Source organism: Quercus suber, unplaced genomic scaffold, assembly GCF_002906115.3.
Source record: "Quercus suber isolate HL8 unplaced genomic scaffold, Cork oak 2.0 scaffold_145, whole genome shotgun sequence".
In the NCBI taxonomy this organism is placed as follows: Eukaryota; Viridiplantae; Streptophyta; class Magnoliopsida; order Fagales; family Fagaceae; genus Quercus; species Quercus suber.
This window is the reverse complement of record NW_027069606.1, coordinates 1,278,342-1,292,093: the sequence shown is the minus strand read 5'-3', so window position 1 is coordinate 1,292,093 and position 13,752 is coordinate 1,278,342. Positions and strand designations below refer to the sequence as shown.

At 31.7% G+C, this 13,752-nt stretch overlaps 1 protein-coding gene across 3 annotated transcripts; it reads right to left on the bottom strand.

The window, feature by feature from the left end:
* Positions 1-4,908: 4,908 nt before the first annotated feature.
* Positions 4,909-10,203, bottom strand: LOC112008286 (serine/threonine-protein kinase Nek6). Of its 3 annotated transcripts, none has more exons than XM_024040620.2 (14): positions 9,970-10,203; positions 9,731-9,879; positions 9,338-9,404; positions 8,335-8,400; positions 8,136-8,182; positions 7,777-7,822; positions 7,601-7,681; positions 7,478-7,520; positions 7,316-7,365; positions 6,985-7,066; positions 6,851-6,900; positions 6,666-6,739; positions 6,465-6,516; positions 4,909-6,379 (listed from the first exon to the last, which is right to left on the bottom strand). In XM_024040620.2, the coding sequence occupies exons 2-14, from the start codon at positions 9,847-9,849 to the stop codon at positions 5,099-5,101; spliced, it is 2,058 nt and encodes a 685-aa protein (XP_023896388.1). In that variant the 5' UTR covers positions 9,850-9,879; positions 9,970-10,203; the 3' UTR covers positions 4,909-5,098. The 3 variants fall into 3 exon arrangements, with proteins under 3 accessions (XP_023896388.1, XP_023896389.1, XP_023896387.1); XM_024040621.2 differs by having other exon boundaries at positions 9,731-9,856; XM_024040619.2 differs by having other exon boundaries at positions 9,731-9,865; positions 9,970-10,202.
* Between the last annotated feature and the right edge of the window lie 3,549 nt (positions 10,204-13,752).

The window sequence follows — 13,752 nt, the reverse complement described above, 5'->3', positions numbered from 1 at the left end:
ATGTGGTAAAAAAAAACTCACAAGATGAGTTAAATCATGACACATGGTAAAAACTCAAAATGACGAGTTAAAAATCATAAACATGGTAAAAACTCACAAGGTGAGTTAAAATCACAAAATAGAGTAAAAATCATAAGCATGGTAATGACTCTAGCGATGAGTTGAACATAGAACATGGTAGAAACTCAAATGACGAGGTAAATCCTTAAGTAGGGTAATAAAAGAGTAAGCATAAATCTGCGAAAGAACTTCAAAGTTCAAAACAAGATAATTGCATTGTTTCTAAGCCTCAAAACAGGAGGCATCTATTGTCTATAAACTGGAATTAAAAAAAAAAAAAAAAAGTTACTTAACTTTTTATGAGTATTGATTACCAAGCTGCAACATAACGACATATTGAGTATTAACTCAGCCTAGGGCTATATAAAGCCAAGAAAAACAAGTAAAAGGACATGAACACACAACTACTACAAAAATTATAGTTTTTCCAAAGAGAATAAGCTAACTTAAGCATCGGATAGTCTTTGGCAGGCCCTAAACTAGTGCCCTTATCTATTGAGTGCTTTCTGTGATACAGGTTTTACAAGTCATCCATCATACTGACGAGGGGCATAATGACGAGGCAAATTCCTGCTTCATCAGCATGAATTATTTTTGCCAATTTTTTTTACTATTTAACTTATTTTTGCTACTATTCATGTATTCCACTGCACTTTTTGGTATTATTTATAGGTCTCATTGTACTATTTCAGCTAATTTTTACCTTTATCTACATTATTTTCAACCTAAAAAAAAAAAAATTTCAGCAAAATAAGCAAATCAAATAAACACTAAGGGTCCGTTTGATTGAACTTATTGTTGCTGAAACTGAAAACTGAAAACTGAAAACACTGTAGCAAAATAATTTTTAAATGTGTAAATAGTACCGTGTGACCCATTTTTAATATTTTTAGTGCGTGAACAGTGCTAGACAATGCATGAACAGTGTTTTTTGTCTCTAAACAGTAAAATCATGTGATTTTACTGTTCACTGGCCGAGAAAAAAAAAAAAAAAAAAAGGAAAAACTCAAACGTGGACGCACACTGAAAACGCAGAGGCCAAACGCCCTCTAAGTGTAGGAATATTTGGAAACACGTATTAAATAAATTCAACCAGTTTAGTCCGCTTATGTCTGGTGTATATGTGCAATCACTATCATCAATTATGTCTTAGTGGGACAAAACAAAACACAGATTGTAACAAGTGACAGTTAATATGACATTGATTTAATCATGCCAAGTGTCATCACTCATCATTCATTACAAACCATTATTTTATGTCAATCTCATGGAAGTTGGGGAAACGAATTTTGTGCATAGTTACCAAAGATGCTATGGGGACACCATCGGCAAAAATAGTCAAATAACATATTTTTGCAAATTATATTGCAATTTATAACTGTTTCGGAAATATGTAGGAATTTGTCACTTTTTGCGTACTCGAGTTTGGTGAAACCATGTTTTTCATGGTACTCGAGTTCATGGAATTCGAGTACCATAGAAAAATTTTTTTCTGGCAAATTTGAAGTATATTTTTTCAAAGAACTTGAGTTTTTGGAACTTGAGTTTCATGGCAAACTCGAGTTCCAAAAATGTGATAGATTCTTACATATTTTTAAAACAATGGTAGATTGCTAATTTTTTTGCTAAATAGTGATAATGGGTCATTTTTGCCCGACACCATCAGTGTTTGTAAAGTTGATTTGTTTTGTTTTTCTTTTTTTTCTTTTCTTAAAAAAAAAATTAATAATAATAATAATAATAATAAAAAACCGCAGCTCTTAAAAAAAAAAAAAAAAAAGAACAGCAGCTTGGATTTTGTCTGTTCATCTCTTTGTGGTAAGTAAATCAAACTATTACATGGTCATAGAGGGGAAAGGATTTATACTTTGTAAACCACATTTTGAAGTTAGTATACAGTTTGAAACTAATGTAATCTAGACCACCTTATGATATTTCTTAATTTGCAAGATCGAATGGTTGATTCAATGGGCATAATTTAGTAGTAGAATTATTATATTTAGTTTTTTTTTTTTTTTTGGGCTCATGTAGTTGCGATGTAATTGTCGATTGATTCAAACAAAAAGGAGCCATAAATCATGTTGAAATTTCACCTTGCAAAGCTGCTACTTGGTACCCCAGAATAATAATCATAAGACTACAGGCAGTATACCTAATTTTTTTGGCAACAAAATGTAATGTAAGAAAGGCCTAAGGCAACAAAACCTAACTACTCTTCAATAACAATTAATCCTCCAAACAAACAAATGGAAAAATAAAAAAAATTTGATACATTTACTGTAGAGTACAGAGATACATTTACTGTAGAGTATAGAGCATTTGCATCCAATGAATAGTTGTAATCAGAGGCAGACATTACTTGTAAGAAAATTTAGGTTCATTTCCAATCAAAGCAAATGGTAAGTTAACAATCTGTGCTATATTTTATTGCCAAGCCTCTAATCTGTAATCGAAACAACGATATAGATGATATACATTTTATTTTAACACATTCAACAAGACACAGTCTTATAGTGATGAATAAGTTAACACCAACTGGCTCTCAAAAATTAGGTTCCTCCATTAAATTTTTGTGCAGACATGAGGCTCTTTGTCAACCAAATTGCTGTTTCTCTAGATGAGACTGCTTCTTCTCCAAATGGTCTTAGTACACCAGCAAGCTCATCAAGTTTGTCCTGCTTAAGTAGCTGCGCACATAGCTCAAGCAGAGACTCCAGAGCATCCGCTCTTTGCTGGCAGGGATTATCCCACTCACTTTTGGTTTCATCACCACCAATTGCAGTAAGTGTACTCAGTAAAGAGATGTCATTAGGTGCCTGATTATTTACATGAGCATCATCTTTCTCTGTCTGCAAAGAGCAGCTAAGGTTGTCTGTTTTTGCTCTTACTTTATCTTTAAATGGAAGTGTATCATTACTTTCAGACAATGTGTAATCCATGTGTGAAGCTTCAGTGTATGCATCAGGACTTTCCCTTTGTTNCCTTATCTATTGAGTGCTTTCTGTGATACAGGTTTTACAAGTCATCCATCATACTGACGAGGGGCATAATGACGAGGCAAATTCCTGCTTCATCAGCATGAATTATTTTTGCCAATTTATTTTTACTATTTAACTTATTTTTGCTACTATTCATGTATTCCACTGCACTTTTTGGTATTATTTATAGGTCTCATTGTACTATTTCAGCTAATTTTTACCTTTATCTACATTATTTTCAACCTAAAAAAAAAAAAAATTTCAGCAAAATAAGCAAATCAAATGAACACTAAGGGTCCGTTTGGATTGAACTTATTGTTGCTGAAACTGAAAACTGAAAACTGAAAACACTGTAGCAAAATAATTTTTAAATGTGTAAATAGTACCGTGGGACCCATTTTTAATATTTTTAGTGCGTGAACAGTGCTAAACAATGCATGAACAGTGTTTTTTGTCTCTAAACAGTAAAATCATGTGATTTTACTGTTCACTGGCCGAGAAAAAAAAAAAAAGGAAAAACTCAAACGTGGACGCACACTGAAAACGCAGAGGCCAAACGCCCTCTAAGTGTAGGAATATTTGGAAACACGTATTAAATAAATTCAACCAGTTTAGTCCGCTTATGTCTGGTGTATATGTGCAATCACTATCATCAATTATGTCTTAGTGGGACAAAACAAAACACAGATTGTAACAAGTGACAGTTAATATGACATTGGTTTAATCATGCCAAGTGTCATCACTCATCATTCATTACAAACCATTATTTTATGTCAATCTCATGGAAGTTGGGGAAACGAATTTTGTGCATAGTTACCAAAGATGCTATGGGGACACCATCGGCAAAAATAGTCAAATAACATATTTTTGCAAATTATATTGCAATTTATAACTGTTTCGGAAATATGTAGGAATTTGTCACTTTTTGCGTACTCGAGTTTGGTGAAACCATGTTTTTCATGGTACTCGAGTTCATGGAATTCGAGTACCATAGAAAAATTTTCTGGCAAATTTGAAGTATATTTTTTCAAAGAACTTGAGTTTTTGGAACTTGAGTTTCATGGCAAACTCGAGTTCCAAAAATGTGATAGATTCTTACATATTTTTAAAACAATGGTAGATTGCTAATTTTTTTGCTAAATAGTGATAATGGGTCATTTTTGCCCGACACCATCAGTGTTTGTAAAGTTGATTTGTTTTGTTTTTCTTTTTTTTCTTTTCTTAAAAAAAAAAATAATAATAATAATAATAATAATAAAAAACCGCAGCTCTTAAAAAAAAAAAAAAAAAAGAACAGCAGCTTGGATTTTGTCTGTTCATCTCTTTGTGGTAAGTAAATCAAACTATTACATGGTCATAGAGGGGAAAGGATTTATACTTTGTAAACCACATTTTGAAGTTAGTATACAGTTTGAAACTAATGTAATCTAGACCACCTTATGATATTTCTTAATTTGCAAGATCGAATGGTTGATTCAATGGGCATAATTTAGTAGTAGAATTATTATATTTAGTTTTTTTTTTTTTTTTGGGCTCATGTAGTTGCGATGTAATTGTCGATTGATTCAAACAAAAAGGAGCCATAAATCATGTTGAAATTTCACCTTGCAAAGCTGCTACTTGGTACCCCAGAATAATAATCATAAGACTACAGGCAGTATACCTAATTTTTTTGGCAACAAAATGTAATGCAAGAAAGGCCTAAGGCAACAAAACCTAACTACTCTTCAATAACAATTAATCCTCCAAACAAACAAATGGAAAAATAAAAAAAATTTGATACATTTACTGTAGAGTACAGAGATACATTTACTGTAGAGTATAGAGCATTTGCATCCAATGAATAGTTGTAATCAGAGGCAGACATTACTTGTAAGAAAATTTAGGTTCATTTCCAATCAAAGCAAATGGTAAGTTAACAATCTGTGCTATATTTTATTGCCAAGCCTCTAATCTGTAATCGAAACAACGATATAGATGATATACATTTTATTTTAACACATTCAACAAGACACAGTCTTATAGTGATGAATAAGTTAACACCAACTGGCTCTCAAAAATTAGGTTCCTCCATTAAATTTTTGTGCAGACATGAGGCTCTTTGTCAACCAAATTGCTGTTTCTCTAGATGAGACTGCTTCTTCTCCAAATGGTCTTAGTACACCAGCAAGCTCATCAAGTTTGTCCTGCTTAAGTAGCTGCGCACATAGCTCAAGCAGAGACTCCAGAGCATCCGCTCTTTGCTGGCAGGGATTATCCCACTCACTTTTGGTTTCATCACCACCAATTGCAGTAAGTGTACTCAGTAAAGAGATGTCATTAGGTGCCTGATTATTTACATGAGCATCATCTTTCTCTGTCTGCAAAGAGCAGCTAAGGTTGTCTGTTTTTGCTCTTACTTTATCTTTAAATGGAAGTGTATCATTACTTTCAGACAATGTGTAATCCATGTGTGAAGCTTCAGTGTATGCATCAGGACTTTCCCTTTGTTGTATAGTTCTAGACTCTACATCAGGTTTATTTTCAACAATTTGCTCAGCTGACAATGAACTTTCATCATCAAGGGAACCATCTTTATTGGTGCATCCTGCACGGGACATTGTCAACTTCCCAGAATCCACTGGTGTAGCAACCTTGCCCTCTGCTTCAGTTTCGTCAGGCACTTGGTTCCCTGGTTTAACAAACTCGCTCTCAGCTTCAGTGTCTTCTTGAACTTGGTTGCAAAATTTCTCAGGTTTAGCACACATAACCTCTACTTCAGCTTCTTTTTGAGCTGGGTTGCGAAATGTTTCATCCTTTGTTGTCACAGTTGTGATATTAACATCTTTCAATTGTTTAATTTTTTCAGTATTGTTTCCCTGTTCCTCATGCAGAGAATTCAGTGTACTCCCCAAGTTAGTCTCAATGTTAGTCCTCCCCTCTTCAGGTGCATTTCCAAAGTCTGCTTGGTTGTCACCATTGCAAACAATTTCTTCAGAATCAGTTGACACATCTCTTGGACCATTGATAGCATTAGATATTTCAACTGTATAGATATTATGATCAATCTTCTTTGTCTCTAGGTTGTCTTCTGCTCTAGCTGACACCATTGGCTTGTCACGGTCAGGCAGTAAGCTTGGCTGCACATCAGAATTTCTTTCAGATAGGTTGTCTTCAAGCGAGTCTAGTACTCCAGCCTCTTTTTCTTTGTCTTTGCCAATGCTAGGTCTACTAGATAATGACTTTCTTGATCCCTTCTCCTTGAAATTGTTTAAGGGCTTGATTGGTAGATAAACAGAAGAAGGATTACGGCAACGGAGGAGATATTGTTGTAAATGTGGATGCCTCAAAAGTTCTGCTGCCTGAAATTATGAAGTTGTAAAGGTTACAATGGATTATGGAGTTCAAACACAAATCAGATATGGGAGTGGATTGATCTGAACTCACAGTTGGTCTGTGTTCTGGGTTCTTCCGCAGCATGCTCTTGATAAGTTGTTTCCTGTGAGATTTAAGCCCTTGTTTCAGTTGATACATGTAAATCAATAATGAACTAGAGAATTTATAAGGGGGAAAATGGCAAATGGAACTGTTAAATGCATTATTCATGGATTTACTGCCCTGGTTGGTGACTTTGGATAATTCACTTACATTGTGGAGGAATATGCAATTGGGAGTGGAGAAATGGAGGATCTGTTTATTTTGTTGATGAGTCCAGCCATGTCCTGTTAAATTAAATGATAAAATGGACTTATTTTACTTTTTTAACTGAAGTACAAAAGACATCATTATAACAAATAATTTCTCCAGTATAAATGGCTGAAGCTTTAACTTACAGGAGCTCTGAATGCTGGTTGATGAGCAGCGATTTCAAACATACAGCAGCCTGAAGAATAAACAAGATTTTATTCCTAGTCAAAATCATGGACACAGCTTTGTTGAATTAGAACCTTGCTTCCACTATTCTTACCAAGCGACCATATATCAGATTTGTAACCATAAGGAATGTCTGCCAGGAGCTCAGGACACATGTAGTTAGGAGTTCCAACAACCTATATAAAATCAAATGGGAGTTGATGACAGACAAATGTGAATAATGAACTTAGCTAAGTAGTTTTAACCTAAACTCTAAAATCTCAAAGACTCTTAACCCATGGTACCATTGTGGATATCACAAACATCATAAAATTTTGGGCAGGGCCGTGTGTTACAGTAATAGGGTTTTAAGACAGTTTTGTAGGTTGACAAGTTGACACAAACTAAACAATCAGCACACAAAAGATATATACACAAGTCCATACCGAGGACGTAAGCTCTTCCGTGTTCAGTAGTTTTGCGAGTCCAAAGTCACCTGTACAGTCCATGTAAGATATACATTGCTTTAGAAGACATGATGACATGGAAGTCAAACCTGATGTAGCAAACAAAATTCTGCTCCCTTAATAATCATTAGGCCTTCATACCAAGCCGGACGTCATTCTCCTTTGTTAGGAATATGTTGGAACACTGGAATTTAATGAAGTTATATTAAAATAAATATAGATCATAGTATCTTTTGCTTTGCAAGGACGGTTACATTACAGTACCTTAAGATCTCTGTGAAGTACACGATTGGAGTGCAGGTAGTCCACAGCTAGCAACAACTGAGTCAGCCATTTGCAAAGCTTCTGAAAACAAAACAGAATAATGATACAAAGTAAGTGAATATTACCTTATCTAAGTACATATAAAGGACTAAAGACCATGGAATCTTACTGATTACCTCCTCTGGAAAAAATATGCCTCTAGCCTTTTTAATGTTTTCAGCCCTGCTCCAGAGAAACGAAAAAAATATAAGGTTCCCGAATTCAGTTGACATTCTGATAGCTTTTTTATATTTTTTTCCTTCTAAATATTTACATAAATAATTTTTTACACTAAACAGGTTTCTTTTCTTTCTTTCTTTCTTTTTTAGCTGCTGTCTGAACAGGTGCCATCAATCCTTTATTAGCATTACTTGGAATCAACTTTCTCACATGGCTCTGAATTTGTGTATAATCTTCTCAATTGATGTGAAAAACACATTTTGTTACATAATCCAAAACCCATACGAAATATTTTACACAAAAGTTCCATACTTACATGTCTCCTCCTTCACAATAGCCAGTTACAATGCATATGCAGTCTCCCTACAAACAGAACAACTCATGAAGATCCATGTCAAAGAATTTCTTAAAAAAAAAAAAAAAAATCACAATAGCTACAGTTCTCTAAATTATTGGCCTATCATCTCATCCAAAGTTATTTGCAGATTTAGGAGCAAAAAATATTGCACGTTCACCTTCTCTACCCAAGCATCTTTGTACTGCACAATATATGGATTATTTAGTTGAGCAATTAAGTTCATCTGCAATAGAAATAAAGGAGCTATTAGTGATGTGAGTTAGGAGTATTGACTGCATTGTTAAAGTTATTTCCATAAAATTTTCAATTAAAGAAAAAGTTCATGCATGTGAGGTTGACTATAAAGGCTATCTTCTAGGATAGTTCATGGAAAAGCTAGACACAAAATCAAGATCTTCAGATTGTAATTGGCTAAATATTGTTATACTATGTCCTTGTTAGCATCATATATTGTAGAAATATCATTGGTATAAATCATTCAGTGGGTTTCGAAGAGGAAGGATCTAAAAATAAATCGTTTTCTAAAAAAATGTTTAGTATAATGAAAAGTAATGCTTAGTCAAATTTGTTCATAAATGATTCTGTGCCCTTCTCCATTTATTAGTATGGACCAATTTGTTTGTAATGAGAAGTAGAGATGCATATGTTGGTGTGGTGTGTGAGTACTATTTTAAATGGGGTATATTGCCTCAGTATGTAACTGAATGTTTCTTGAACAAAAAGTAGAGCATCCAAGACATGACATTGTCATCAAAGTAATGTGGTAGAATTGAGGATATAGAGCAATGCTATAGACAAAACAAACAACAAAAATCACATTTTTTTCACTTCTTATGATTGATGCATTACACTTTTTACATCAGTCCACTACTGACACCATTTTTTCTTAAACCAATCCCAACATATCAACTAAGCAGTTTCAAAAAGGTTGTCAGATTGTTGTAGACAATAAAAAGTTAGAAAATGAAGTTTACTATTCTAGAATTGACAGCCCAAATATAGGGAGAACATATATACTGAAGCCACATTGCTGAGAGGACAGATAAAATGAAAAGGGCAACACCTATATAGGGTAGATTGGTACCAAAATAATTATATTAATGAAGCAGACAATAAATTTCTACATTTAACATGTAACGGAAGTGTTTTTGTTTAGTGACCTCCTGATGTGCTGTACGTTTGAACTTCTCTGTTTGCTTAGCCAAGCGAATCTTCTTCAGAACATACCTAAAAAGATAAAAGAAAGTAAAATAATTAACAAAATGGAAACTAAGAACACAGCTTCAAGCAAATTAGAGGTTTTGGAATGGATTCAAAGACAGATATATCTTGAATTGTTTAGTTTCTTTCCTTGGGAAGTCAAATTCCCTTAATGTGAATTATAATTTTGTTGCCAACATATATAGTTACTCAAACAAGATTCTTGAAAAAAAATCAACTTGTGGGTTGATATGTATACAGCAAGACAACATTTAATGACGCTGCTGACAAGAACCAAGGAATTGAAGAAATTAGCATAAAGAAACAAACTTGGTCAGAAAACTCTCTCTTACTTCTTTTTCTCAATCTTATGGAGAACCAGAAAAGCAGCTCCAAAGGCTCCTCTTCCTATCTGCTCCATCACTTCATAGTCTTCCATCTTTGACTTTGTTTCACCATTGTCTGTCTCCATGGGGGTTCTTCAGAAGCTGAAAGTTAGTTACTGCAGTAAGTCCTACCTCAGAGGCAGATCCATATAGTAATATCAACTAAATTTGTGCCCATGTATATATATAGTAGTTGAAGTTTGTACCTTGTTCACTGAGAAAAATTCTTCTGAGGATGACTGTTGAGACTACAATTGAAGTTCCAGAAATTCTGAGGGATTTTATCTTATAGGTAAGAGACATAAAAATGAGTAAAGCTACGTTCCTCAACGATAATATAACGCTACCTTGTGAGAGGAGAGAGAGAGAGATGGAAGGACAAAACTCAAGTAAAGTAAGGTAGAGGATTAATATGATAATCATAAAGTTGATCACTTACCCAAAAAGGAGAGAGAGTGAGAGAGGTGGAAAGATAAACTAAAGTAAAGCAACGTTTCAACATATATATTATTAGATAAATATTTTACTTAATTAGATAGTTAATACCTACCAAAAAGAAAATGTGGAGAGAGAAAGAGAGAGAGCATGAAGGCCAACAGTTAAAGTGACAGATAAGGAAGACCAAATAAAAAAGCAAACCTTTGCTTGCATTTGCAAATTCATGGGAGAGCACTCACAACACAAGGGAATGTTTCCCAACCATGCGGGTGTTATGTCATAGTCCTTGCCCTTGGTACTTAAAATTCTCATATACGAGTTTAAACTTTACGAAGAAAAAACTGTCTTATGTAACCTTTTATGCTTTGCTAATTTTATTATAACACAATGTTTTATTTTTATTTTAACTAGTAGCTAGCTCTTGTAGTACACGGAATAATTAAATAAAAATTAAAAGTATTTATTTTTTTTAAAGGTCCATGACTTGACTTAAAAAAACGTATAACTTGAAAATAAATGAAAATAAGTAATTTTTTGTTCCACATAATGGTTTAGAAAAATCTTTTTTTTTTTTTTTTTTCATATCATTGGTTCCACATAACACTTCTCGGCATGGACTATTCTATAGTGATGACTTCACACAATACTCAATTGCAATTAAATCTACTATCAACCACCAATCTAATCTATGTTATTTTGATAGTAGATCTGCAAATTATATTCTCATATCTTCTATCATTTAAAAGGTAACTAAAATAATGATTGTATGTAATGTATAAATTTTATTCGTTTACAATATAAAATTATTAAAATAATTAGAATAAAATCTAATGTTCTGGAAATTTTTTGAAATAGAATTTTAAATTTCTTAAAGCTTAGTTAATAGAATCTCTATTTTACCTAAGAGTGAACTATCACAATTAATGAGAATTTAACCATTTTTTGCAAATAGAAGATAACCATAGGCCTAATTTTTATTTTATAACATAGAATGTTACAATTAGATTTGTACTATGTGTAATACGTTAATTCATTATGATAGTTTCAAATAATATCCTAATACCTATCTATATGAGTTTTATTTTTAATGATGCCATAAAAGATGGAGTTTAATAGAAGTCATTTAAGATCCAACATATCCAATAAATTTTTTTTTTTTTAAAATGTAATTTCAAAAGTCTTTTAATTGTAAATTTTTTTTAATCATAAAATAGACTATTTAAACTCTAAAGGAAAGTATTCGGAATGATCACATCATTGATACCATATCATGATGGTTGCAAATAGCAATATTATTATTCATGATTAATAAATGAACAATGAAACTGGGAATTAACAATTTAACAATTCAAATACTAAGTTTAAACTACAACAACACATATACAAAAGACTTCAAATATTGGAACATACTTCTTCTGTCATTTTCATTATTCAATCAAAACTAAAGTTTCAAAAATAATTCCAATTCAATTAAACCTAATACATACATACACATGAACGTAAAGAATTCTAAAAATAAAAACAACAATCTCCAAAAGACTCTACCTAATACAATCACTATTTATTTTATTTTATTTCTTTTTAGATTGTGTGTTCTTTAGTTCTTTTTCCTTTTATGTTTCATCGAACTTTTTCTAACTAATCAAAATATCTCTCATATATGTTAACATTGAACCTGATAAGAAATCTATACATACCTTTTGTTTTGAAGGCGCTTCAAGAACCAAAATCAATGCAAGAGACTATACATCAGAGTGGTGTTGAAAGAATATTCCAAAAAAAAAAAAAAAACTATTTAAAATATAATATAGGAATGAAAAGCCAGGTTGAAATTGTAATAAATAATCCCTAAAAAGAACTATTTATAATATAATATAGGATTATGGATTCCTAATCAAATTTGATATATATATATATATATATTTTAAAAGGATGAATATGTTGGTAGAGTCCATTTGATGTAAAATTTAAATCTTATTGAAATTAAAAATGATAAATATTTGTTGAGTCTCATTTGATAAAATTATAGAGTTTAAATCCTATTAAAATTATAATTTCTAATCAACTTTAATATAAATAAAAAATGAAAAAAAAAAAAAAAAGAGAAAGAAAACGTGATTGATAGATATAAGGGAATATGATAATATATATATATATATTTTTTTTTTTTAATTTCATCAACATAGAAATTATCAAATTATGGAGATATATTCCCTTTTTTGGGATACATTTATATTAATGGAGTTACTATATAGTTTGTTAGGATTATCTAAAAATTCTATGATTAGGTGATAATTTAGGTCTCCTTTATGTATAGTGGTTGTATGGCACCAAACAACTAAATTTAATTTTTTTAAAATAAATTTAATAAATTTTTTGCAATTTGGTGTTATAAAATCGAATGAATTAAATCAAATTAAAAAATATAAATAAAAAATGCTAATGTGGAAAATTGTGGAGAGGTCAGTCAAAAGTCAAAGGCTTCGGTTTTATATATATATATATATATATATGTATATGTATATATATAGTTGAATTCAAGTTACACCTGATGTAATTATAAGCAATATTACACTATTCAATATTTTTTAATTAGATGTGAATTTTGACAAATCTACGTTAGATTACATTTTTTTATATATATTCTTTATGCTTGCAAAATTTTAATGTGATCAAAGATTAATAATCATATCATCAATTAATTCTTTAAATTCAAGTTTTTGTAGTTTAAAATAATGCATAAAAGATGAGTTTATGGATTAAGTGGTAAATAACATTCAATTAACATGAAAATTGGCATGAATGTTAAGAACATATAATTTAACGATGAGATTTTTAAAATATGAATTTTATAACAAGTTATTAGGTGATGTAACATTACTTAGAGTTACACCATGTGTAATTTGAATTCAACCTATTATTATTATTATTATTATTATTTTTAAAAACAGTTGTACCTAGTTCACAAAACTCTCACTTTTAAAGGGTTTGAGAGAAATTATGATAAACAGTCTTACCTTTAATTTATTGGAAAGACTAATTCTTGGACTCGAACTCAGCTTGTCACTTTTGGTTAATAAGAATAACAAATTGTGACGAATGAAGCATAAAGCTGATAAATAGTTTTTGTTTGAACTTTGATGGGATATTGTAGAAAATTTTACAGCGCTCATGTGCTGGACAACCATTGGCATTAGGTAGGTTTTTATGATTGGCTTTCAGAACATAATCAATGACTTAAACTTTGACCTAAAGTATTAAATTATGTTCATCTTTATTCCTTTGGTTTAATCATAGTCTTGATTAAGAAGGAATTATGAGCCAAAACCAAACCAAATAATCAGGTGGGCTATATCAAATATCGAATCAATTCCAAGTAGGTGGCAAGATCGTCATTGGAGTGGCTAGGATTGTAGAAAAATATTTTCCATTATGTAGAAATTGTACAATCAATAGCTGTTGTGTTGCTTAAATGGAAAGGGAATAGATTCCAACATGATTAGAAAACGTCATCTTAGCTTTCTTTGCAGACCACAGGTTATAACGTCACT

Coding starts and splice junctions, on each gene's coding strand:
- LOC112008286 (XM_024040620.2), bottom strand. CDS start 9,849: ATGGAGACAGACAATGGTGAAACAAAGTCAAAGATGGAAGACTATGAA. Junction 7,067..7,315: donor CGGAAGAGCTTACGTCCTCG/GTATGGACTTGT, acceptor GATTTTATATAG/GTTGTTGGAACTCCTAACTA. Junction 6,740..6,850: donor AACCAGCATTCAGAGCTCCT/GTAAGTTAAAGC, acceptor TTAATTTAACAG/GACATGGCTGGACTCATCAA.